Genomic DNA, 26,933 nt, shown 5'->3' on the forward strand with positions numbered 1-26,933 from the left:
AAATTCTACTGCTATAACTAATTTTGACAGGCTTTTTTTTTTTAAGAATGACAACAACAAGAGAAAAACTAAATTTCATTTATTTTATAAAAAACTATAGGAAGATAGCAATACAGATCACACAGTATGAAAAGAAAATGTTCCTGAGCTTACAAACTGCATATTCTAATGTACACAGTTCCTAAAACATACATTAGAAATAATCAAAAGATTGAATTAACTTGGGCATTAAATAAATAGACAATAGCTTTTCTTACAGGTGATCTTGCAGCTTTAGTTTTGCTACCAAAAAAAAAAAAACCAAAAAAAAGAACAGCTGGAGGACAGGCCATGGGCCACCAGTCCCAAAGAAGTGCGTACACCCAACTGAACTCGTGACCATGACAATGCCAACAAAGCAAAACAAAGGCAGAAGCTGGGCTGGTTTAGGTTCCCTAGGAAATTGAAAATAGCTTTTTCTCCTTTTTCCATTTGGCAATTTTCTCCCAAACTTGTAGAAACAGCAAAAGGGGTTTTAAAAGTGACACAGTGTCCTATTAAGCTAATTCATTGACTGCACTCCAAATGCATGTAAATATAAAACACTGTTCAAGGCTCTAAATTGGAAACTGGATACATGGATTTAATTCATATAAATACAAAATACTGTTACCTCCCAGAACATAAATTAACAGATCTTCATTTATGGCAGAAGATAACACGTATACCCTTAGCAAACAGCGTTATCCCAGCGCTGGTGGTAACATTCACTGCCTCGGGACAAGGTAGATGTTGAGCTCCAGCCCACCTGCCACAACTGTTATCTTTTAAAATGCACCTACTTGCAATATTTAAATCAAACTGGGCATGAACATCAAGAGACAGAAACTGGAGCCCGCCCTGTGCCCCGGGCGCAAGTGAGGCCACAGTCTGGAATCCGTTTCTTGCCGCAGCCGCTCTCTCCATCCTGCAGTGACAGGGCAGGCTGCGGACTGCAGCGGATTAAGGAGCTGGAGACTGCAGATTCCACCCCCATGGAATGCATCGCTGACTCGGGCTTCATGCAAGAGAAAGCACTAATGACTCCAAACGATGCAAGATCATCTAGAGTTTGCTAACATAAGAGCTCCACGTTCCATTTTAAATAAAAAAAAAATCATTAGAGATGTAGCATGATAAAAACTGACTAGATTCAGCATTTATCTAAGTGCATGAATACAGGTGAGCCTGGTCACATCAAATACTTCCAGATGTAAGCAAACTTTTTCCTAGTCATTAAACAATATAAAGTCTCACATTTCAATGTGCATCTATATTGGAGATTACAAAACTCACACAGCATTTCCAGTGGCCCACACTCTTCATCCCAACTGTGCTACTGATTTGGGCTAGTAGCATATAAAATGTCATTTTCTACCAGAGAGCCAGATCTTCAGTGCAAATGCAACTGTGCTTCTTAATGAACAACCTGTATTATCCTTTGAAGTGTTAGTAATTAACAGTGGATTTAAGGCATTTGCTAACATTAAGTAAACAATTACATGCTGGCTACTTGACTTCATTCGCCTGAGCCAATAGCTGAGCACCTTATAAAGGTAACTAGCTGACCTATGATACATAGCTAGCATCCACTTATGGAGCATCCATTTATGGAGCAACATTATTCTGCCTGACCCTGTAAACTTTCACATGACTTGTATGCGATATGCAAGTTTTACAAGCTTTTAATTCATAAGAGTAAAGCATTTGGATCATCCCTGGAGTATGAACCTTGGCTGTAAACTCCACTTTTAACCTTCTTCAACTGCTGTTTTGAAGCCAAGCAAAACTTAGCATATGTTATGAATAGATTGAGACAACTTTAAAATGATCAGGAAAGAAAAAGACTACTCAAGAAGCTGAAGAACAGCACATTTCTCAGCTTTTACATTCATGAACATCTTACAAATGTCTACAGGAAATGGGTATACTCACCCCTAGCCTAACTTCACTGAAGTTAACATTTTTGCAACCAGAAAATACAGGCCTAGTATCTTAGAAGTCTGTCACTAGATAAAAAAGTCCCAGTATGTAAAAACTTAATGGAAACCAGTTGTGAATATACATCAATTTCCAGGGTACTTTCACACCTAACATCACTGAGCACATCTCTGCTGCATCAGCTTTGTTAGACAAGGGCCTGCTCTCCCTATCTTTTGCTATCTATTTCCAAACTCTAGTCAGCAATTTGTTTCAGCCGTGACTGCCAAATTTCTGCAATGACAACAAACAGCAAATGTTACTACCAACAATGCCATATTTACAAATCCTCAGTAAAACTGCAGTCCTCCTATAGCATCTTAACTAAAAGTCAGAACATAATAACTGAAAAAGCTTCTACATAACAGAACATAAGCAAAAAAGTTCAAGTTTTACACCTGGGATCTGCCAATACCAATTACTTCACTTGGGTGGAGTTCCATGGACATTTTACAATTTGCATTCCTGTGAACCTTCATTTACACACGGGCTGTCCTTAATCCCTCTCCCTGGTGCCATAAATGTTATTGCTAAGCTTTTGAAACTTTTCTTTATATAACAAAAAACCAAAAGGACTGTCAACTATGATTTAGGATTCAAATCAAATGCCTCCTGACTTCTCAAGGTACAGAAAACATGTAACATCATCCCACTGTGATCAGCTCCCGAAGGCCTGTGGCTGTAAACTCACACTGGAATGTTGAGGGCAAGATGAATATGAGTCCGCAGTGCCCTGGCAGCCAGGAGGGCCAACCGTGTTCTGGGGGGCACCAGGCAAAGCATCGCCAGCCAGGTGAGGGAGGGGATTGTCCAGCTCTGCTCTGCACTAGGGTGCCCTCACCTTGAATATTGTGGCAGTTTTGGGCACCACAATATAAGAAAGATATTAAGCTCTTCCAGTCACTTGCCTATCCCGCATCAGCCTTTTTAGCCACCAGCACGCTTGCAGCAAGCGTGGGTAAAGCCCTTCCCAAATCTTGGTTCGCGAAGCCTGGCCATGATGATTAAGCTCTTAGAGTGTCCAGAGGGCCACGAGGATGGTGAAGGGCCTTGAAGTGAAGCCGTATGAGGAGCGGCTTTGGCCATTTGGTCTTTCCAGCCTGGAGGAGACTGAGGGGAGACCTCACTGCAGTTACAACTTCCTCATGAGGGGGAGAGGGACAGGCTCTGATCTCTTCACTCTTGTGACCAGTGACAGGACCTGAGGGAATGGTCTGAAGCTGCATCAGGGGAGGTTTTGATTGGACTTCAGGAAAAAGTTTTCCACCAAGAGAGTGGTTGTACACTGGAACAGGCTCCCAGGGAAGTGGTCACAGAACCAAGCCAGTCTCAGTTCAAGAAGTGCTTGGAAAATGCTCTCAGGCACATGGTGTGACTCTTGGGGTGTCCTGTGCAGGGTCAAGACTTGGACTTGATGATCCTTATGGGTCTTTTCCAACTCAGCATATTCTAGGATTCTATGAATATTCAGATCAAGGTACATTTTAGAGTTTTCTTTGCATACATTTGACTGTTTCCTAAACAACAGTTTTAGAAAAACCTATTTTTAATCCCCGTTACCAGTACTGTATTTGCCTGAAATACTACAATCTCTTTCTTTGGCCAATGCCATTTCAATTACAAACACAATGCCTTGTTTTCACCGTCCTTATTTACATTAATGTATGAATACTTGAATATATGTGTGAAAGAACAATCTTCTTAAAACACATTTAAATGAGAACAAAGTATTTGTGACTTTGGATACCCGAACTCAGTTGAGATAACCTCTGCAACACACGGCTCCACATTTGCAGACAGTTCTGATCCTCTTTTTGGATGGGCTAAGACCATCAGCAGAGTCTGAAGTCAGATCTATTGAACCTGTAACACACATAAACAGAAGTAAGGAAATTTTAAAAGACTCAGACCATGTCTGGTATTGAAAAATCTTCTAAAGGCCTTCTAACACCTCAGATCAAAGGGTTACGTGTGTTGTAAATTCTACTGACACCCTTGTTGCAACTACTTGTACAACACCGAGCATACACATCAGAATCCAAAACTCAACAAACTCTAGCCTTGTTCCCTCAGGTCTGTATCCACATGGATCAGCTGAGAGTGCAGCTGGCTTTGACTGTCAGTGTCACAGACACCACACGGAGAAAGAGGAGTTTTAAGGATTTCAGATTAACTTGGCAGTGTTGTTGTGGTTTAGCCCAGCTGGCAATGAAACACCACGCAGCCACTCGCTCACTCCCACCGCAGTGGAACAGGGAGGAGAATCAAAAGAAAAACATGTGGTTGAGATAATAACTGTTTAACAATGAAAACAAAGAAAAATATAATAATAGCAATAATAAAAATGATAATAAAAATACAATAAAAACATAAGTTATGCACATTACAATTGCTCACCAGCTCATCCAGACCCCATCTTGAACCCTGACCAGATCCTTCCAGGTAACTCCCCAGTTTCTAAACTGGGCATGACATTCTGTGGTGTGCAATATCCCTCTGGTGAGTTCAGGTCACCTGTTTTATGCTCCCTCTCAGGTTTTTTTAAAATTTTTGTGTACTTCCTCACTGGCAGAGCACGAGACACGAAGTCCTTTACTTAGGAAAACCACGACGTAGCAACAACCCAAACTTCAGTGTGTTATCTTGTACTGAATCCAAAACATAGCACTGTACCTGCTACTGAGAATAAATTAACTCTAACCCATCTGAAACCAGGACAGTCACACCACCTGTTCCACAGGACCTACATCCAGGACTGAGGCCTACAGACAGCAGATTCCAGAGACAAACCTGTGCTGCCTTACACAGCTCAGCTGTTAAAACCACCTTAGTAACCACCACCAGCAGATTACTTAGAAAGTAGTTTATCTGAAATGCCACTTTGAATACAGGAAAGCTTTATTTCATGGTAGCCTGGCCATTCCTTCCCTTTGAGCATTCCTGGGGACAAATCTCCAAAATCATTTGCCTCATCAGACAATCCAGCCACAATCCCTGCTGTGAGCTAGGAGTGCCAAGGGAGGCAAGGCCCTAGAGATGCAGGCAAAAGCTTCTGGGTGCAATCTTGTCTGCACAGCATGTCACAAGCGATGACTGTTCTGAAATTCAGAGCTGTGTTAGGGAGAGCAGTGCCTGAGCTGAAATGCTATGATCTGTGCAATGCTACCATCAGTCAGGCTGCAATACAAGCCACTAGAGCCTCAAACCTCCCACAATAACCCTGTCAAAGGGTGCAGACCTTTCATCTGATAGTCAAAGGTTAGCTCTTCTCCAGCCTTGATGGTCCGGGTAGAAAACAGCGCTATTCGAGGAAGACGCAAGTCGAGGTTGTCAATAAATACATTGAAGACTTGAAGATTTGGATCACACTGCAAGGAAAAAATAAATGCAGTTTCTGTTAAGAAAAATTAATGCTAAATTTTGCTTAAGTGTTTCAGTAAACCCAGGTCACAGGAAAGGAAGAATGGCTTCTTCTCTCAGTGACAGAAGCCTGCAATTTAGTCATCTTCTGAAATCAATGAATTGCAATAGCATTCAAGGAGAACATTCACAGTTCAGATTCAAGTCTTTCCAGGAAGGCAACCTTTACACAGTATGGAAACCCCACTTCTATGCAACAGCCTATTAAAAATAAAAAAGGCACCTTAAAAGATGACAACAAAAATTATGACAAAGCAATTCAAGTACATTCAGAGATTATTTTACCTACAAAACCCATAAAGATAATAAAAGTTGAAAAAAACCCTAAAAAGAATCTGGCATTTCAAGTCTCACACACTCATTAGTCTGTATTTATTTAACTGTTGCTTCCAGTTCAGAAATAACATCTTTGTACTATGCATAAATTTCTATTGTCAACTGCAGACCTGCTTGGCTTCTGAATTCCCTGCCATGGGCTGGGTGGCAGGAGGAGGGTGAAGGACACCAAGGAGGAACTAGAAACCACTTCATCATTTTCTCTGGATTAAGTGTCAGAAGTCAGTAGTTCCTGAGACTGTTAAACTCTGCACATTTTTTTGCTTTTTAATAGTGAAAGACATTCCCCGCTAAAGAATCACAAGTGAATTTACAGACATTTAACCTTACACTGAAGAAGAATGAGAATACTTCACTCTCCGGAAGTGAAGAGCAAATGCTGTATCTAAAGCTCTTCTTCATCTTTCTCCCTGGCAAACTTGCATGAAATATAAGTGTCATCATCTCACAAATCTGAAGACATGAATTTTCTGTATTTGTGGAACACTGACTGCATACCTCACAAACAATGGATTGGTAGGAAATAATAATTTTTAGTTCAGGAATCTTTACAAATGCAGTTCAGCCTTCTTGCTTTAGGTATTTCAGCTGAACTTGAATAAAACACTAAAAAAAAATTGCTCTTTCAAATTTACAATTGAGTTCTCCCTCAAGATTAAAGTTAGGAGGGAAAATTATATTTCTCCCCTGCAGATAACAAAGAAGGCACAGGAATTTTCATTTTTTCCCATACCCGGTTTGAAGGAAGAAATTCTGCATAATGCCCCTTCCTGCCCTGCTACAAAATAACACATCAATTCCTGTCATCTTTGACTCCTCATGAATTTTATTAAAGACCTGTCCCATGTTAGGTATTTCAGTTACCTGGAGTAAACACACCCAAACCAACTCTATTTTGGTTGTCTAGAACAAGATGATTCAGTGGCAAACCCAGTCCTACCAAATGTCCACTTCAGACAGCATCTCACTCCTGGATTTTTGTAGGCAGTCTCAGTCCAGGCAAGGCCAAGTATTTCATTCTATTTCTTACGTCATCTGACTGACTGGCATGAAACTACTCCAGAAAAACTGTGAATATGGCTAAGAAAATGTTTACAATAGGAGAAATATTTCTGTCACAATTAGGATAATTCTCCATATTCTTAGTATACAAAACAAGGTCTTACACTGTGATTCACAAAGTGGGACACATTTCCATATCGAGCTGCATCTACTGTAAATTCATCTGAGTCATAATCCAAATCGAACAAGTATGTATTTCCCTGGTTGTCATAGAGCTGGCCTCGCCTCTCTGCTTCCTCACTTGTAATCACCTAAAAAAAAACAAAAAGAGAGAAAAATAAGAAACCTGCATATTTTTAACTATTACTAAATAAAAACAAAAATCAGAAGGCTAGAAAAAACTTTACTTAATAAAAAGTATCACATTCAGTTTTTGATGTTGAAATAGCAGTCCATCTTTGTTTGCAGCTGATGCACAGCACTACCTTGTCTCAAGTTAAAAAAACGTATCAGCACCTTCTGTTAAGAGTTTTGATGTCAATACTATCAACAGTTTCAACCTAAAGTTTTTATATACACACATTTTTATTGGACCCAGAAAGCCTCATTTACTTCACATAAAATCAAGTTTCAGCTTTTTCCCTTTGCACAGATGAAGATCAACTTGTATCAGTCTTTAAACCCCAGTCACATTTACAGCCCAGTATTTATTTCCTGCCTCCTCAGAAGCATCTCTTCCTGCTATTTTTGACTGCAATGGAAGATCCTAGCCATGACAACTCAGACACATCACAACGCTCAATCTATGCAATTAGGCAAGCTTGTCACTTCTGACAGCAGAAACAGCGTAAACAACTTCTTTTGCAGCCTGTTACCTTAAATGCATTCTGTTTATTATGGCTTCAGAAAATAAATCATAATCTGGCAACAAGACGGATACAAAATGTGATGAAATTGAACAGCAATTCTGTCAGCAGCTGGAAGTAGATTCAGGTGAAAGGGTAAATAGACACTCACTCTTTGAGCAGCAAAGTTACGTAATCACCTTCCTGCACTAACCTCTCCGGAGACATCTGGAATGTCAGACCTCTTGTATATTTACAGGAAAGGTAGGACCAGAAGTTACATTTGGGGCATGGAGGAAATACAATTAAGACCATAAGCATTTGTACAAAGGGACAGAAGGAAATATTTTGAGTCAACAAAGTAGCAAGGCAGAGTTGTGGTAGAAATGTAAGAGACTGGACCAGAGAGGCTGCAAGGAGCTGCTGGTGCAAAGAGCCCTGAGGTCAGACAGCAGAGGCTCCAGCACATAAACACAGCGCCACACAGTCTCAAGAGTAACTCAAGGTCTGTATTTTGAAACATAAAAGTTCTTTTTGAAATAGAGTGAGATTGAATAAACAGATAATATCCATACTATGTGAATTATTCTTGCTGTTTATCAAAACTAATAAATATGCTTGGAAATATTACCTTGAAAGTTTGGACAAAACAGAAAAGGGACTGACAGAGTGCAGGGAGTTTCATAACAACTGTGCCTCAGGAACAGCAAAAATTACAGTAAGATGATCTGGGAAGAATGAAGATTATGACTCTCACGAAAGCAAGAAAGGATTTGTCTTTAGAAATACTATTAAGGCACGTCTCTGAAATAATTATTCAGTGTCATATGGGATAAGTATACTTTTTATATTTAACTTTTTACAACTGCTCTGGAATGGAGGAATGTTCTGATATCATTTTGTTGATGATTTGCATGTCTATTTATCTGTCTGCTCAAAAGCAGACTGATCTATTATACAGTAGAACCACAGAATATCCTGAGTCAAAAGGGTCCCACAAGGATCGTTGAAGTCCAACTCCTGGCCCTGCACAGATAAGCTCAAGAGTTACATCATGGGCCTCAGAGCACTGTCAAAACACTCCTTGAATTCTGTCAGGCTTGGTGCTGTGACCATTTCTCCAGGGCTCCTTTTCCAGTGCCCGACCACACTCTGGGTGAAGAATTTAAAAAGTGTTAAAACCAAGAGAAATCTCAAAGACTTTATCTAACATTTCCTTTATTGTATGTAATTCATCTAAGGAGATAAATACATACCTCTCCAACATACTCCATCACAAAACTGTTATTTTTAATTTTCTGGAGGGTTTTTACTCCCCAACCACGGCCATTGTTGGTTCTGAAGATGCAAAGGGAATACGGTGTACCTTTCTGCACTATCCTATTTGGGCAGTCAGGTCCACACCTACAATAAGAATTGCACTCATAGATGGGCAAGCCAGGCTGGATTGTTAACTTCTTATGTTTATTGTAAGCCAAAATAAACCCAGCCTCCTTTGGACAGCACTTCTCAGCGGGGCAGTCAGCACATTCACAGCCAGTCGTTATTCCATTGAGCACATTTATTCCTGGAGCAGGTTTATACTCATTAATGTAGTAGAAGTCTAAGGGAGGGCCTTCAAGATCCACAGTGTTTTCTACCAGAATCATTGCTTTATGATTCTTTTTCCTGTTGAGTTCTTCTTTCCATCTCTGCAGAGCTATTCTTTGCTTAGCCTTCTTTACAACGTAATCTGCAATGGCAGGTTTCAGAGCTTTAACATGGTTTCTCACTTTCAGTGTTTTGCCTTTGCTCACCCGAGACAAGTATTCATTCTTGTCACTGAGAAAGTTTTGAAGAAGCAATGGGCAGTTCAGATGCTTCTTAGGTTCCCAAGTATTTGAAGATTCTGGCCATCCTTTCCATTTCACAAGATAGTATTCTTTGCCCTTGAAACACAGAAACAGAGATTTAGCCATAGTTTCTTTTGCTGCAATCCAGCACCACAGAGCACACAAACACAAGAGCTCTGGAGTTAAGGATCATCACACAGTGCAGAAGGCCTTGATGACCCCACAACAATTACAACTGGGGAGAAAGAGAAAAATTAAGTTTTTTGTTTGCAATTTAACAACAATTTTGTATGCTTTACATAATCATCTCTAGTGGCAAAGAAATCAAGAGGTGGGATGAATTCTCATTCCTAATGGATGCATACCTGGAGGAGGGAGAGTAGGCTAGTTTTTCAAGGCAGGTGGCAAGTTATGCTAACTTGCTGTAAGACTCGTATGCACAAGCAGAATGCAGTTGTAACACATACAGAACAAAAAAAATTCCAAAATTTAGCAGAGAAAAGTCTAAAACCCACTATTTGTCATATCAACCATCCTCCCGTAGCATTAGTTAGTTTGATACATGTAATATTGTAGTCACAGTGAAGTGGTATACATTTTGTACTTATTTTAGAAAGGCCAAATAACTATAACAAGGCCAAATCCTGACACCGAATTTCACTGGAATCCAGTTGCAGCACATGGCCCTGTTTATCCAACAGAATAAATGAAACACAGACAATTGTCTGCAAATAAAGGAGAGGCATCATAATTCATGTCAAGCTACCAACTAAGGCATCAGCATCTTGCTTAACTTCTAAATACATAAAGATGAAACATTTTCATATTCTACCATTTCTGTAATTTCAGGAAAAGATCTTCCTTCCACAAAATGAAAGCAGCAGCTTACACTTCTTTCAGTTTGCAGTTCAAAGTTTAAAAGATATTTAATTTGATGCCAGCAAAAGCTTTGTCCTCACTGCCTGCTGCTTTACATTATGAGCAAAACTACCTTTGGCTCGCTTCCAAATTTCAGCTAAAAGAGTGATCAAATTGGTCTTTGTTTCTCTTACCTCTTCTACCTTGTAGTCACACAAATATTCCACCTCATAACTCTTTAGACTCCTCTTGGTGATTCCAATGGATTTACATCTGAGATTTTCCTTCCTACATAATTCTTGGAGGGTCTCAAGTGAAGCTAGACATGGCACATACCAGGCTACAATAAGAAAATTGGTAAAGAATCCTATTTAATGTCTCAGCTAAATTGAAATCATTACGCCTTATCCCAGAGTCCCCACATTACCATTTATGACAGCAGTTCACGACTCTCTTGTACAGCAGCAGCGTCTCAAACTCAACCCTCCTCTAACGGGTCAAGTGAAACGCGCCAGTGATTCCCTCCCTGCAACTTCATTCTGCACGGCACATACACTTATAAAGAACAACAAACGTTTGGAGGGCAGGGACTTCCACGGGTGAAAAAGCTGCACTAAGCACCGGGCACTTCTCCTACAATTACAGCATCCCACAACTGAGCCGCAGGAAGAAGGAAACCTCCATTCTTTAAGAGACCGCCAAATTTCCGTAGCCAAGCGCAACGGAGCACTCGCGATGCAACCATGGAGACTGGACGAGGCGGGAGAGACCCATGGCGCTCTTCCAGAAGGATCGCGGGTTCCCGGTCAGTCAGGCGGGTTTAAAGAGCCGGGACGTCCCGCGGGGCGGCACGGCGGGAGCCAGGGAAGCACCGGGATGCTGGGCTGGGCTGGAGAGCAGCGCGGGAGCCGCGGGGCCGTGCCCGGCTACCCCCGGGGCTCTGCCGGTGCCAGCGCCGGAGCTCGGGAAGGAGAGAGGGGGCGGCGGTGCCTTTCCCGCGGCCGCGCTGGGATCCAGCGCCTCTCCCCACGTCCCACCCCCGACCCACGTTTGCCTCCCGCCCTCCTCCCACAGCTCCCCTGGGGCAGCGGGCAGGGTGCTCAAGGCTGAGGGCAGGACCCCCGGCCCTTCCCTTCCCTCCCCGCCCCGCTGCGGGGTCTGAAGGCGGGGGCGGCGGGGGCGGTCCTGACGGAGCCGGGCAAGGGGCAGCGGCTCCCAGCGCCCGGAGCGGGGCGGGAGCCTTGCCGCCCGTCCTGGCTCGGTCCGAGCCGCGCTCGCAGCGCCCGGCACGGGGCAGGCAGAGCCCCGAGCGGCCCCGTCCCGGCGCGCTCCCCGCTCACCTCCTCGCCAGTCCTCCATCTTGGGGGCGGCCGCGCCGACTCCGCCCCCGCCGGAAGGGGGTGGGGCGCAGAGCGCGGGCCCGGCGCGCGCGGGAACCGCCCCCCCCGCGTCCAGGAGAGGCCGCGCGGGAAAGCGGGAACTGCTGGAACGGCTGGGAGGGCGGATCAAAGGAAGGGAGGCGGATTTAAACCTCCCCCGGGCCCCTCAGCGGCAGAGCTGAAAGGAAGAACCACGGAGGAATGGTTCAGGCACTTCTTGTGGGGAATAAAACCAAAGTTACACCGTGATCACAGCGCCCTCCTCAGATGAGGCGTTTTCTATTAACGCGGCTTTCACAGCATCCGTTCGGTTGGAAAAGCCTTCTGGAACCACTGAATCCAACCCCTGACCGAACACCACCCTGTCAAACAGACCAGGGCACTGAGTGCCACATCCAGTCTTTCCCTAAACGCCTCCAGGGATGGTGACTCCACCACCTCCCTGTCCAGCCCCTTCCAATGTCTGAGAAATTCTTCCTCGTGCAATTAAACCTTCCCTGGTGCAACCTGAGGCCATTTCCTGTCATGCTGCTGGTTGTCTGGCAGCAGAGCCCCAGCCGCACCTGGCTCCACCCTCCTCCTTCCAGGGAGCTGAAGAGGAGGATCCAAGTTCAAACCTGCACACAACCGAACACCCCGTAAATGTGTTTGACAGTGGTTAGTCCCTGTGTCTCTTTCACGTGTATTTTATAAGGTTGTGGAACTCCACTGCCCCCATATTCCCAGGCTCTGGGTTTTCCAAGACCCCTTTTAGAAGTTTTCACGGAGGAACTGGTGAACTATGGGTTCACCATTATGTCAGTCTCACTTCAGGGGTAAAATTATGGAGCTTATACTGGGAGGTATTGTAAAACACCTGGAGGATAATGCAGTTGCTGGTCACAGCCAGCACAGCTTCATGATGGGAAGGTCTTGCTGGATAAGCTGAATTTACTTTTGCAAGGAGGAAACGCATCTAGTTACCAGGGGAAGCCACGTAATGTAGTCTTTTGGGAGTTCGGCTACTTTTTAAGCTATTAGAGAGCATCCAAACAAGGGGAACAAAGATGGTGAAGGGCCTTAAGGGGAAGCCCCAGGAGGAGCAGCTGAGGGCACTTGGGTCTGTTCAGCCTGGAGAAGTCAGAGGGGAGACCTCAGCAGGAGCTTCCTCACAAAGGAAGTGCATTGTCAGGCACAGATCCCTCTAGTGACAACAGGATCCAAGGGAACAGCATGAGCTGCGTCAGGGGAGGTTTAGGTTGGATATTAGGAAAAGGATTGTCACCCAGAGGATGGCTGGGCACTGAAAAGGCTCCCCAGGAAGGCAGTCACAGCACCAAGCCCTGTCTGGGTTCAGAGAATATTTAGACAACACTTTCAGACATATGGGAGTAAGTTTTGGGGTTATCCCATGCAGAGCCCCATGTTGGAATGATGATTCCTTGTGAATCCCTTCGAACTTGGGATATTCTATGATTTTATAAACTCTTTACTTGTTTTCCCAAGATCAAAGAGCCAGGGATAAGGGAGACCTAACTTTCCATTTTTTATAAGCTGCTGTGCTATACAGTATCTACTGCTTTTCTGAGGAAGGAAGGCAACTGAAATACAAGACAATTTAGGAAGTCTGTATTAAGACAGGTAATTGAACACAGCACCCTTCAAATCCAGACAGGCAGCCCTTGCTCTAGTTTCTGTCTCTGATTTTGAGGCTCTACTGTGACATTTTCAGTATTTGACAACACCCTGCTGTCAGTGCTGAACTGTTGCCCCTTAATTGCACATTAGGCCAAGACCCTTGAATCCCATAACTTGCCTGTTACATCTCCTTACTGAAAAATCCTGCCAGCCTATACCCAAATATATGGCATGCAGGTTAGAACAGTGCCATGCAGAATGGAGAATGCCAGATCCGCATAAAAAATGTATTTTAATAACACATAAATAAGCACATTTAACTTTTACACATATTTTTCAGGTAATACCACAAAACCATTTTACAGTATCTCCAAAAAAAGACAAAAACAAACCTACTCAATAGGCCAGCGTGAATGGGCATCACCTACATGGTTTTTGGCAACATCAAAACCTCACAGAATTTCAGTACAATTTACCACAGTTACCAGAGAGTGGATTTTCACCAGTCTAACTCTTACTGAAGCCACAGGTATACTGGCTGAATGGGCACAGGACCTGAAAAGTACCTGAAAGGAAAAATCTTCAGACTATGTAATATGCTTGTTGCTGAACCAAAGGCACAACCATTTGTGCCTTGCTTTTTGAAATTCAAGGGCTGATAATTCAATGATCTGCTGTTTGCATGTCTTGATTAACATTTTGCACCATGCTTTCCATTCCAAACAGACTTGGTGGCAAATTAACATTTTACTTGAGTTTATTACAGTCTTCTAAGAATCAAAGAGATCCCAGAGTGTCACTGCTTTGGCAGAAAAGCCAGTAATAGACAAAAATCAACTTAGAAAAATGTTGCCTTTCAAAACAGACTATGATGCCACTTCAACAGTGATGATTTCACACTTTCCAGTATCTTGATCTGTGCAGGTAACGTGCAAGGAACCATCCCTAGATAAAAGAGAGGGGTATGTTTAGGACTCAACACAACATTCAGTGTGCTACTGCCTGTTCCAGAGAGGATAAACAACAGTCTTCACACAGATGAAAGGAAGAAAGATCAGCATCAAAATATCCAGCTAAGAAAATGCTTCAACACAGATGAAATTGGTTTATGAAATTTAGTTTAGTTAGTGAATGTTTAGATATGTACTTTGTGCCTTTAAAGCATCTATCTTCTCTACATATGCTGGAACAGGTCCAGGAATGTGTTTAAATACTGTAATTGAGTTTATTTAGTACAGGTTTGTAAACAGAATATGCAGTAATATTATTCAAAATATTTATTGTGAGAACTGAGTAACAACAACAGATTGATAAGAATATCTTTCCAAAGCATGAGAACTTTACTTTTAAAAAGTAGTCTTTAAATTCCAAGGATCTTCTTTAACAAGGAAAACCTTAATTTTGAAAATCCAAGAATTGAGATAATATTGAATCCTACTTCAGCTAGATAGTCACACAAAATACTTAGATAGAAATACATGTTTTCTATTGAACTTTCTCTCCCCTTTTCACTTGAATATTACTTAAACCTCCTCTAAAATAATGCCATTCTTCTGCATGACACAGTTGCCTTTATAATCCCCAAGATGCTGTCCTTATCAGTGCTAAGTGCAAATCTCTGCATGACAAACAAGGTATTTCAGGTGAGGTCTGTTATCCACCCAGGCAGGAAAGTCTGTTTCTCTTTCCAGGACTCTGCTCTTATTGGATGTTTAATGGTTACCAACATACATTTCACCCAATCCCTTTCAGTTTCCACCCCATTCCGAGCACCTCCCTAAATCAACCCTTTATAAGTTGGTTCCACCATTAATAAAGTGCTTCACCCCCACGCTGAGTGTGGAGTGTTCCCTGGGAAGTCGTTCCCCCTCGGTCGGTTACCGTTAGAGAAATGTCTTCAATATCATGTCATCCCTATTTCCCATCCTGCCATAAAACACTTCACACTTTCAAAGAAAACCTCTCAGATAACTGTAAAAAATACATTTATCAAGCCTGATTTCCCATGAGACTGCTTCTCTACTTAACAATTTCACCTCTGAAAGGACAGAGCTACATGTTTTCACTGTAAATGCTGCAATCCTTAATGGATTCTTTAGTAAATAAAATAAGTATCCTTCAGTTTTTCCCAAGAGTGTGGGCATTCACCAGAACAACCCAAGCCCTTCCACAGGAAACCTGAGATCCTGACTGCTCTCAAGAATAGTTAAACTGATCAACACTTCAGAAGTTGCTAAAAATAATCTATACAATTGTGTTAAGCTTTATTTCTTTAGAAACAATGAAAGCACTGAAGGTACTACAGAAAACCCACATTCCTACAGTTTATCCCTGCCAGGACTGTGCAGCCCTGTAAGCAATGAAATGCCGAAATTTCTCATTATGAAGTTAAACATTCTGTAACAGGAGCAAAGACTGCCTGTCACAAGCATGGCACAGCAAGGTAAACAGCAGAACAGTGAATGTTTTGGTACCTTTTCATAGTGAGAACAGTTAGTATATCATGTAGGCCCTCCTCCTTTTTATCTAAATCCTGGAGTACAATCTGCAAGCAAAAGAAAAAGATATTATAAAGTCCTCCAAATCCTCATGCAGCAGTTTAACAGAAGTGACAACAGCTAAGATGTGCAATTCATTCTGTTTAGCAACTTGTACTAGTAATTCCAAATCAAAGTACGTCCTAGTGAACTTTCTTCATCTGTAGTGCAAATTTATGTATTTTCAGCTATTTGCACTATTGTTCCTGTGGTTTTCTTTCAGGATCTATCAGTGAGATAGCTGGAGTACCTACCGCTGCCACAGACTACACTGAGACCTGAGCATCTTCCTTTACTTAGGATCAGTTCTGTAATTATTAGGTGACAGCCTTTCCCCATATTCTTAAAGATATTTGGGAAGGACCAAGGTGGTATAACAATCTTCTCAAATATTCCACCAATTTCAGACACCTCTGACCCTTCCCCAGTGCTCTCCAGGGAAAGCACATAATTACTGTTTTAAACAAGCAGTGTGCTCTCTGTAGATTGACTCCTGAGTAATATATTTAAATCCTCACTTGATATAATCCTGGAACTGTGAAATATCGAAGTTAATATTTAATACCAAGATACTGTTCAACCTAGGAAGACCAAAAAGTAATCAACAGTACACACATTACTTCATTATGTCCAGCAGTTTCATTTTTACAATGTTGGAGACCTGTGCACTGCTGGAATCACTGGAATCTCTCATCCCAGGTGAGCTTATTACCGTAGTGCCACACGTCAAGCCCTGACAGCCACTTAGAAATTCAAAAGGGAAACCTCAGTTTCCTTACAAAGTGTTTAAATACTTTGCACGTACAGAAAAATGACTGACAATTGATGCCAGAGAGATGGCAGTTTTCTAACAGGTTTAGGTAGTGTTGGGATTGGTTTCAATTTTTTTTCAGATCCAACTGATTTTCCAGTGGCTGCTCTTAAAAGCACACCTGAGCATGTTCATACTCACCTGCGCAAATTTATCTTCTTCGTTCATGGGACCTTTCCCCAGCGACTCATACAGTTCAAGGCACACAGAAGAAATGTTTCCAGGAGCATGCAGGGTGTGCTGCCTTCGAGCTGGCAGTGGTGTCCCTGATGGAAATAGCACTGTGAATTTGTCAGCCCCTGACTCGTCTACTCCCTTTAAAAAGAAAAAAAGAGTTCATGCCTTTCTCTAAGTGCTTCACTGAGCTAAAGTGTTACAACAACGCTCCACAAGAAAAGAAATCCAAGATTCATTCCCTCTGCCACATCACAGCAAGTAAAAACAACATTGATATTGCTATAAATAAAAAGTCCAGCTACTACAACATAAGAAAAACACAAGCTCTCTATTCTGAAAATCATGCAGTTTTTCTTGCCAATTTTTTTGTCAATAAACCTCAATTACCACATACTGCTGATCTATAGTCAAATCTGTAGAAATAATAATAAAACAATACTGCTTCTCTAACAACAATCATGAATAATTAGTGCTACATACTCACTGCAGTGGTAAAGTTTTCTAATATTCTAATTTTAGCCTCACCTTCAGAAGAATATCTTTGGCAGAACACTCAATAAATGCTTCTTCCTCTAACAAGGTATTCTCTTTCCCTAGCAGAATTCCTGCCTCTATTGCTGCACCAATGGGAATAACTTCATCCGGAGGAATTGAATTCAGTAACTCCACAGTTGGGAAAATGTCTTTGATCAGCTGCTGTAGCTTTGGGATTCGAGCAGACCCACCACACAGAACTACCTGGAGAAAATGCCACAAAGATTTCAAGTATTTCTTCAGTCAAATAAAACAGACAGGTCACAACCTGCAGTACAGAAACAAACTGCTCTGGGATATTTTATCATCTATAGTTGTTAAAACCAAACCCAATGTAGTCCTTGGTTGACTTCTGATAGTTTTGCAATTGAAATTAAAGAACTAAAAGTGTCCTGAAAAAGTGTTTCTTATAGCAGGAATCAGCTAGGCAAAGTAACATTTCAGAAATTGAGAAATTCACCACAAAAATAGCACCAGGTTGGAAGAGACATACAGATGATCTAGTCCAACCTCCTGCCCAGAGCAGGTACAGTTACAGCCTGCTCAGGACCCTCTCTCCATAAATATATGTTCTACAGACTCCATGGGCCCTATTTCCCTCACACTACAAATTCCTTTCTTGGAATCTAAAATCTCCCCATGGTGTAACCTGTGCTGCTTGTCACTCACCCTTTCATCATGCACCTGTAGGAAGGAGCAGGTCAAGTTTTGACCGTAAGTCCAAGACTTATTAAGTGACTTTGTTGAAGTCAACCACATTTGGAAACAAAGCTTATTCCTACTTTTCCTCATGTAAAACATAACACGAGAGTAGTAAATTAGGTTCATTTATTTTTACATTTAAAGTGTTTCCCTCCCTCCAAAGCACTAAGGCTGGAGAACCTAAAAGGTTCTAATACCTAATACTGCCACCAGAAAAGAAAAGCTGTTCTCTGAACAGTGGTCTGGGATACTTCATTATCCACCAGGAAAACTGAGATGTGACACAGCAAACACTAATTAAGAGTTTGAAATAGTATCAAGTGTCATTAAAAGCACCAGCCAGCTTTAGCTGCAGAATTGGAAGCAACAAATGCAGCACCACTTGCACACATGGGCATACAGGGGTGGAGATGAAGTTAGTCTTGCACCAAGGCAAGAGACATTTGCATTAACCTGGTCATGTCTGCTACTTTGCTCATCACCTTTGGGATTAAAGAACTTTATAGTTTGGTATCTAATGGGGTTTTTAAGTTTTCTTAAGCCAACAAAGAGGAGCACAGGCACCAAGCAGAAACTGAGGCATTTATTTGTCACTCTCCACTTATTCAAAACACAGCAGCAAAAACACATCATTGAATCTGACTCTACCTTATACTTAACATCAAGTAACTGAAATAAAAAAAAATACTGGAGTTCTAAAGATCTTGTGTTAACAGACTTCCCTGGATCCCAGTCAGAAATTATTAAACATATCATGAAATGATCTCAGTCTGTAAGGAACACAAGCCCCATAAATCCTGTTCTTGGGGAGTGAGTGCACTAGAGACAAGTGAATTCTATTATTACCTTATTAATATCATCTGCTGTAAACCCAACCTGCTGCAAGAGGTTTTTAATGGCTTCTACACATTTACTAAAAAGTGAAGAACAGATAAGCTCAAACCTGGCCCTAGAAGAGAAAAATATAAATACAATGAAGAAGGGTCATCTCATCCACAGAGACAAATACCTGAAATGGAAGAATGATCATCTTTAGAATATACTGTGGTTCTCTAGCTATACCTGGTATTTAGGAATTTAAAAAAAATATTTACTTTTCCAACTATTATTTTGAAATGATTTTGTTGCTGTGGAAGTATCTGTGCTATTAATTCCACGATTAACACCTACATGGAATATACAATCATTCTTCTTCAGTGTGCTCTAGAAAAAAACAGTATTGTTGTCTCAACAAACCCCAATATTGCTGTCTTGACTCATATGTGAAAAAACAAAGCAGAAAACATCCTGGAACTGCTTTATCATCTTTAAAACGGACACAGAGACTTAAACTTGAATTTCCAGAAGCATATCAAGCTGTGTCCTGATTTGCACATAGGGAATAGGTAAAGCAAAACAAAAAACAAACTTGTGCTTGCTTTTGTCTCTTTCAAGACTGAAGAGGAAGTTTTTCCTCCCTATGAATACAGCAAGTCAAAGTCTGTAGAATCAGCATCCTTATCCAAAAAAGAGCCAAACTAAGTTATACAGTGTTGCTTCTCAAGCTTGGAAACACGCTGTGCCTGATTTTAGCAGTTCCAGATGCTGCATCAGTGGATGCACAGTTCTGCAATGGAAAAGCCTATTTCATTTTGCTAAAGCTGCTGCTGCCTGGAAGAGCAATCAAAGTGAGCTACATATCTCAGTAAGAATCATCCCAGGGGAGAAGAGACTTAGGAGTAGGACACTGCAGTATAAATGAAAAGACAGAAAATATCTTTCTACTCCAGCTGCTGAGGCAGCATCAAGACCTCCATGATTCCTGTAATTCTAGAGCTTATTTAGAAAAGAGTCCAAATGTTTTCTTTTTGTTAGGGAAAATACAACTACAAAAAAAAACAAGGGGGAGGAAACAGCCACCCTGATTCATTACAGGGTCTCTTCCCCTTCCATCAGCCACCACACTCCACAGATGGGGCTTCTTGTGCTTTTTATCAATTTATTTTCAAACCATGAGGGCAACACTGTTAGTGTTACTGCCCCAACTACTACAGATTGCAGTGTAACACAGCCATCAATGTGAAAAAAAGCAAGTTTCTTACTTCTGTCTCTGAAATAAATGCCATCAGAAATCAAAGCTTCTTCAATATCCCAAATATCACCTAGGAAGATTGCAATAGTTTGATATAAAGACAGTAGCTTCAAGATTTGCCTTACCTGGACACATTACAATCAAAATCCAATCCATCATACAATGAATCTACAAAACAGTTGGCACTTCCCAGGGTTGATAAAGAGTGTTTTGCAATATCAGCACTATTCATTAGCTTCATCATGGCCCTGGGATTTCCTCTAATATCATGTTTACAAGACCTGTATTTAAAAAAACACAAACAGAGGATACATTTAGAAAGTCAGGAATTTGGCTAATTTTCTGAAAGGAAAAACAGTTTAAAGCTATCAAACTATTTTTCTATGGACATTTTAGTATTAACTGAAATGCTACTATTGAAGGCTTGAAAAGAAAAAGTATCTATTTCAATTTCAACTTGAGACTACTGTGAGGAGGCACCTTGAACTTGGGCATTAGTGTTTATCAGACTGATTAAAATCTTTCTCAGCTGAACAAATTCCATAGATGACTGCTACAAACAGCAAGCAAAGGTCTGCAAGTTATCGATATTTAACCAGATTAAAAATAAACAGAACAGTGAATGCCAGACATGTCAACAAAATAGTATGTTTTATCCAAAAAGTCTTTTTGTGACAGTATGCAACTGACCACCTCAAGACCACTGAGCTGGTGGTACTGCATTTGTTCATCACAGGAGGATGTGCTGTACAGACCTCAGCCTGATGACCCAAGCCCCTCCACAGGCTTCCACATCAAGAAAATCAAACCAAACCACACAGGTGAGCTCCCTGACACCCCAAAAGCTTGTGGCTGAAAGTAGGAAGCAGCCTGTAGTCACACACATCAATGAAGACACAGCAGAGTTCATAGCTGAGCCCTTATAGTTCAACACAACCTTCAGGCAACACCCACACAAATTGAAGCACTTCCCACTTTCCCTCCTCAGACCCCTGCAAGTGACTGTTCCTTTAATATCTTTATTTGAGCCATTTCAATCTCAGACAGTTTGCTAGATTTTTTTTTAATCAAGCACCAGATAATGAAGTTCCTGTCCTAACAGCAACATGCTTGGAATTCAAAACTTACCGCTGAAATTCAGAAGCCAAGTGTTGTGCCAGAGCTTCTGTGAAACAAACTCCACCAATGCTGTCATCTGTGTTTGTAGCAAGCACACGATATATTCCACTGTTTACTTCTATGACTGTGATAGAAAGTGATGTTCCACCAAGTTTATAAACCAACACATTGCTGCCATGTTAAAAAATAAACATTGAAAGTAGCGTTATTAAGCCATTTAAAACACTGTTAATTTTGACACACTGCCTACAAAGATTATACCAATAACGTATTGCAGGTTTTAACCAGTTTTGTCAAGAGAATTTGATTTGGGGTGTTTGCATTTAATGCATCTGACAGCATGTTCCCTAAAGGACAAGCTCGGTCCATTTCATACAGTGAGAGTAGCCAAGGTTTTTCCTTAAACACAACTGAGAACTAACATTCAAGATTACAGGCAAGAAGTGTATGAGTGGGGTAAAAAAATACCAACCAAGAAAAAACCACCCAACCAAGACCCACCAAATGCATACAGAGAACCCAAGAACTATGCTTCAGCTGTTTCAGCATATGTCAAATGATCCTTCCCCCTGTACTCTGCATTGGTGAGGCCACACCTTGAGTATTGTGCTCAGCTCTGGGCCCCTCAGTTCAGCAAAGACATTGAGGGGCTGGAGCGGGGCCAGAGAAGAGCAACAAGGCTGGTGAAGGGACTGGAGCACAAGTGCTGTGGGGAGAGGCTGAGGGAGCTGGGGGTGTTTAGTCTGGAGAAGAGGAGGCTCAGAGGTGACCTCAGCACTGTCTAGAACTACCTGAAGGGAAGTTATGGCCAGGTGGGGGTTGGTCTCTTCTCCCAGGCACTCAGCAATAGGACAAGGGGGCATGGGCTCAAGCTCTGCCAGGGAAATTTAAGTTGGATATCAGAAAAAAATTCTTTCCAGAGAGTAATCAGGCATTGGAATGGCCTGCCCAGAGAGGTGGAGGATTCACCATCCCTGGAGGTTTTTAAACTGAGATTGGATGATTACCACTCAGTACCATGATCTGGTAAACGGACCAGAGTTGGACTAAGGCTTGGACTTGATGATCTCGGGGGTCTCTTCCAACCCAATCGATTCTATGATTCTATCGCCTCTGCCACAATTAAAAGCAGCTATGCCAAAATATGTTCAAAAAGGTTGCAATTTTTCCCAATCAGCTCATTAAACAGAAAGTCAGAATCTCGGGACAAATCTTTAAAAACTATTTTAAAAATATGAAAACCAAGACAAAGTGATTCAGAACACTTCTAAATGGTTTTTGGCTTTATTGACAGAAAAAAAAAAGACAAGCCTCAAATTATTAATTTTTTTAATTGACTGCTAAGGCAATACAGCATCCATCATTTAAGATTTCTCAGGACTTAAGTACAGCAGCTTAAATTTAACAAGTAAAATATCAGGATTTTACCTTTTCCCAGTGGGTGAATCTTGGCCAATTCCATAAGCAAGGAGAGCTGCAGATGGCTCATGGATTAATCTCATAACATTAAATCCAGCAGCTGCAGCTGCTTCCCTGTGATAAAGCACAAGAGCATTTCATTTTCCTTTAGTGTTTTTACTACAGTCACACTATTAACATTTCATCTCAACCTGTGCCACCAGCTCAGAACTTGGCTACAGTGTGGTATTAGCAAAGCGCAGTGACTGGAAAAGGAAGGTACTGGGAAGTTAGTTGTTACTGTGTTCTTCAGGTAGCTGGATCTGCTCATTGTCAAAGAAAACTGATTTGTCAGTATACATAACTCACAGAAACTGCAAAACCCCCTTCGACTACAAGATTAAAACCACCACCCTCAATCAAATTTGGTAACATTTTCAAGTATTGTAGTAAGAGTTGATACATTATTTCAACAGGTAACATGCTAAAACCATTTTACTTCAAAATCAAGTTACTGCTCCTCACTTGTAACACTTTGTGTTTTCCTGAAACTTCAGTAACCCTGTGATTACCCTGCAACTTGTTGCTTCCACTCTGAAATTATTTTGAAACTTTTAAACCAGAGCAATAGAACGCTTCTTTATAATACTCATGTCTTATGACCAACTTTTAGGTGTGCTTTAAGTAGTGCATGACAGTTAAACATCAGGGCTTCTCCATATCAGAAAGCAGAAGCAGATGCTGCCAATTAGGCTCATCTTCAAGCATACTGATGTTTCCAGATGGAGGAGCTTTTACAGCAGAAGTGTTTCTAAACAGAATTTCCAAGTAGAATATTGGTGTGTGTTCCACATCTGCGCTCTGACAAACCAGTCCTGGGTAAGTCACACAACACCACTTGGTCTGGTGATTATGAAGGAAAGGGAGGGGAAATTAAGGAGGAGGGTGAGAAACTATTTGCATTTTAAAGAGGCCACCAAAGATCCTGATCTGAAATGGTATTCTGTCCTTGATGATACCAAAATTCCCTGTCACTCTAAATGAATTCAGAATATCCTTTTGGTTACATCAGTGAATTCCATGAAAAGTTCCTAAAGTCAGGATTTAATCTCCTCCTTCAATATCTTCCCAATTCAAATAACATCCCAATCTCTTGATAGTTGCAAGCTGAAGTCCAGCAGAATTCCTTCTGCTGATCTTGCAGCCTGTCTGGTTTAGGCATATTAAGTAACAAAAAAATCTTAATTCTCTTACCCAAGGGCATTTTTCTGATTCTCTCCAAAATCAAATGGTACAGTGACAACAACATCATTTACATCTGAACCCAGTGCAGACTGAGCAGTCTCTGTTCATAAACACAGACAGAACATGTTGATTAAAAGCAAAGGAAACAACAAACCACATCTTAACAATACGAGGACAGCTTAAAAAGCTAAAACATATTATGATTTCAATTACTGTATACCTTTCATTTTACTGAAAATTAGTTTTGCCACATCTTCTGGGTTAATAAATTTATTATCTATTTCATATTGAAGTTTTCCATTCTTCTCAATTATCTGTAAGCAAAACCAACACACACTGTTAGATACCTGATATGGTTAATAACAAAAAGTAATGTTTAATTTACTCTCTATTCAAATTAAAAAAAACTGGACAGTGTAAGCATCCTCTGCATTAGTACTCTACTACCAAGGAAATAAATGCTTTCAAGATGTTTATCAAAGATTACAAAAAAATCCTGGATCATCCAACATATGAAACAGTGACATTTAAGGACTTAAAGACTCCAGATTCCCTTTTTCTATTAAATTTTCCTTAGCACAAAAGCAATGTTTAGAGCAAAAGTACTTGTCTCATTATATTCCATAAGAAAAAGCACAGCTATTTATAAAAGTGCATCAAGATGAACAACCAAAACCCAGAGAAAAACTTGCTCCTTCTTTATGAATGTATTTTCCAGGAGAACATTTTTTTGTTTTGCAAAATTTTCTAGTAACAAGCACTGCATTATGCAAATTAAATACTGAGATTAAATCAAGTGGTTAAGCATTTTAATCACAAGGTGTTGTAACCTGAGCATCTTTACCACAAGTAACACCCACACCGTTACTACTCAAATTATTAAGATTCATCCCTTTAGAGAATGGCCAAGAGATGAAAATTTTTCTGTTGGACCATATGCTGGTAGATCTCAGAAGATGGTTAACTACTTGATAAAAAAGGAAACACAGCAGCAAATGGACATCATATAATGAGTGCTGATCACTACAGAACACAGACATGGGTGGCAGAAACAATGGCAAGAAGAAAACCAAAGTTACACAAGTTATTCTGGGAACAGCAAAAATCATAGATCATACTCACAGAGCATTTGCTCTCTGCAATGTATTTCTCTGCCTGGGGGTCACCAGCTCTGCCAAGACAAATTCAAAATAACAAAATAAATTATTTGTTCAAGGGTAATTGCACAAATTAATCTTGCTGATAGTCCTTATAATATCTTCAACATATCAAAATATACTTCAACCAAAACTCCTTTTTCCACCCTACAGATACATTTATACAGTGAAAGAAAAACCAACAGTTCTGACTTCCAATCTTCTTTCCACAACTAACCTTTGAAAAAAGACTTACCAGCCAGGGAAAGGGGAAAACAGAACCAAACACATTGTTTTAACCTGCTATCCCCAATGATCATTTAAACAGTTTTCAATAAATTATGATTTGAAAAGTGCTGAGGAATACATCAGAATGGACAACTTCTTGACAGCTCTTTTCAATGAAAGGGCTGTAACACACAGTTGGGTCACCATTAAAAAGTTCTGTCATGTGTCTGGCGTCAGATCTAACCCAAAAACCCACTAGAACAACCCAAGTTTTGTCCTAGTCTCTGCAATTGCCAATGCAAACCATCACAGCTCCACTACCTGAGGCACCACAACAGGCATTACATCAATGTGTGTCACTTTTGCAACAAAACCACAGTGGATTTTACACACAGGGAAACTGCATATTGTAGTTAAGAAATTTAAGTATATATGAAAAAGCATATACACAACTTGTTACTGAATTTCACAATTTGATTTTCACAGACAATTTCAGACCTAAAATATTACATATCTCTGCTCCTGGAATGAAGTGTAGGCTAAGAAGTTCATAACAGCCACCTGATGTAGTGGTAAGGGTGGCTTTCATGTGCTCCCATGGCAGGGGGATACAACAAGATCACCTCTAAGGTCCCTTCCAAACCAAACCACTCTGATTCTGTGATAACAGCACGACTTTTCACAGATGGCACACCCTCCTGTTAACTCAACTACTATCATAATACAATAAAACACCTTCAGTAGCTGTGCTGAGAAGTTTCACTGACCAGCTTTAATGGAGTAAACTTCTCCTCTTTCACACCTGTTCTCTTACCTTCGCCCAAGGATCTGCTTCACTTTCACTACGGTGTTCGAAATATTTCTTATCCTACTTTGCTTTGCAGCTAAGCCAACCACCTGGATGAAAAAAATAAAGAAAAAAAAAAGAAAAAGAAAAAAATAAGTGACCAGCAGGCAGAGCTTCCCTCCCTCCTCCCCGCCCCGAGGACGGACAGCCTCACCTCCTCGCTCTCCGAGAACGCCACGACCGCGGGGGTCACCCTGTCCCCGGCGTCGTTGGCGACCACGTCGGCGCGGCCATCCTGAGGGGAGATACAGAGAGGCACGGCCGTGAGCCGCTCACAGCGGAGGGGCCGGCTGGCCACGGCCGTCCCGCCCCCCCGGACCAGCAGAAACCCCGGCACGGACCCCCAGGCCGGGCACAATCCCCCATCCCCTCACCTTGTACACGGCGGCGCAGGCACAGGTGGCTCCCAGGTGGACCCCAATGGCCGCCATCGGCCCGACGTGCACCGCGCGCGCCCGCCCGCCCCCAGCCAATCACACGCCGCACCGCCCCACCGCCGCGACCAATGAGAAAAGCAGAGAGAGGCGCGTCATCGCGCATAGCAACGGGGGGCAGACTCCGCGCGCGAGGTGCGGGGGTTTTGGCGGGAAGGGGCGCGGGGTCCGTGAGGGGTTTGTTCGGCCCCGGCACACCCAGACGGGGGAAACAGAGGTGGAAGTGGAGAAATTCAAATACAAAACAGAGACAAGTGGGGAAAGCAGCGGCTTTTTCATACACGTGCTGCAGCGTGTGTGCCTTGTGTCCGTAGTGCCTTTCGCGATTTAATTGCGGGCAGTGAAGCGCGGTGTAAATCACAGAGTCGCAGGATGAATTAGGTTGGAAAAGACCTCTGAGATCATAG

General features: G+C 41.6%; 2 protein-coding genes across 5 annotated transcripts; both read right to left on the reverse strand.

Annotated features, from left to right (window-relative positions):
* Positions 1 to 69: 69 nt before the first annotated feature.
* Positions 70 to 11,666, reverse strand: SUV39H2 (SUV39H2 histone lysine methyltransferase). 4 transcript variants are annotated; one of them, XM_071552770.1, is made up of 7 exons: positions 11,632 to 11,666; positions 10,486 to 10,631; positions 8,858 to 9,529; positions 6,921 to 7,067; positions 5,237 to 5,366; positions 3,746 to 3,861; positions 70 to 1,036 (listed from the first exon to the last, which is right to left on the reverse strand). In XM_071552770.1, exons 1-6 carry the CDS (start codon positions 11,648 to 11,650, stop codon positions 3,752 to 3,754), a joined length of 1,224 nt encoding a protein of 407 aa, XP_071408871.1. In that variant the 5' UTR covers positions 11,651 to 11,666; the 3' UTR covers positions 70 to 1,036; positions 3,746 to 3,751. The 4 variants fall into 4 exon arrangements, with proteins under 4 accessions (XP_071408871.1, XP_071408869.1, XP_071408872.1 ...); XM_071552768.1 differs by having other exon boundaries at positions 70 to 3,455; XM_071552771.1 differs by having other exon boundaries at positions 70 to 3,861; positions 9,398 to 9,529.
* Positions 11,667 to 13,560: 1,894 nt separating this feature from the next.
* On the reverse strand, positions 13,561 to 26,550 carry HSPA14 (heat shock protein family A (Hsp70) member 14). The gene is made up of 14 exons (XM_071552772.1): positions 26,467 to 26,550; positions 26,247 to 26,327; positions 26,060 to 26,142; positions 25,004 to 25,052; positions 24,102 to 24,195; positions 23,891 to 23,981; positions 22,667 to 22,771; positions 21,248 to 21,409; positions 20,245 to 20,400; positions 18,895 to 18,997; positions 17,338 to 17,550; positions 16,777 to 16,950; positions 15,762 to 15,832; positions 13,561 to 14,232 (listed from the first exon to the last, which is right to left on the reverse strand). The coding sequence occupies exons 1-14, from the start codon at positions 26,521 to 26,523 to the stop codon at positions 14,154 to 14,156; spliced, it is 1,518 nt and encodes a 505-aa protein (XP_071408873.1). The 5' UTR covers positions 26,524 to 26,550; the 3' UTR covers positions 13,561 to 14,153.
* Between the last annotated feature and the right edge of the window lie 383 nt (positions 26,551 to 26,933).

This window comes from Pithys albifrons, chromosome 3 (assembly GCF_047495875.1).
Source record: "Pithys albifrons albifrons isolate INPA30051 chromosome 3, PitAlb_v1, whole genome shotgun sequence".
In the NCBI taxonomy this organism is placed as follows: Eukaryota; Metazoa; Chordata; class Aves; order Passeriformes; family Thamnophilidae; genus Pithys; species Pithys albifrons.

Coding starts and splice junctions, on each gene's coding strand:
- HSPA14 (XM_071552772.1), bottom strand. CDS start 26,523: ATGGCGGCCATTGGGGTCCACCTGGGAGCCACCTGTGCCTGCGCCGCC. Junction 26,143..26,246: donor CGTTCTCGGAGAGCGAGGAG/GTGAGGCTGTCC, acceptor TTTTTCATCCAG/GTGGTTGGCTTAGCTGCAAA. Junction 17,551..18,894: donor CAGCAGATGATATTAATAAG/GTAATAATAGAA, acceptor CATTTTCTCCAG/GTAGTTCTGTGTGGTGGGTC.
- SUV39H2 (XM_071552770.1), bottom strand. Junction 7,068..8,857: donor TGATGGAGTATGTTGGAGAG/GTATGTATTTAT, acceptor GTTTTTTTTTAG/GTGATTACAAGTGAGGAAGC. Junction 3,862..5,236: donor CTTTGACTATCAGATGAAAG/GTCTGCACCCTT, acceptor TGTGTGTTACAG/GTTCAATAGATCTGACTTCA.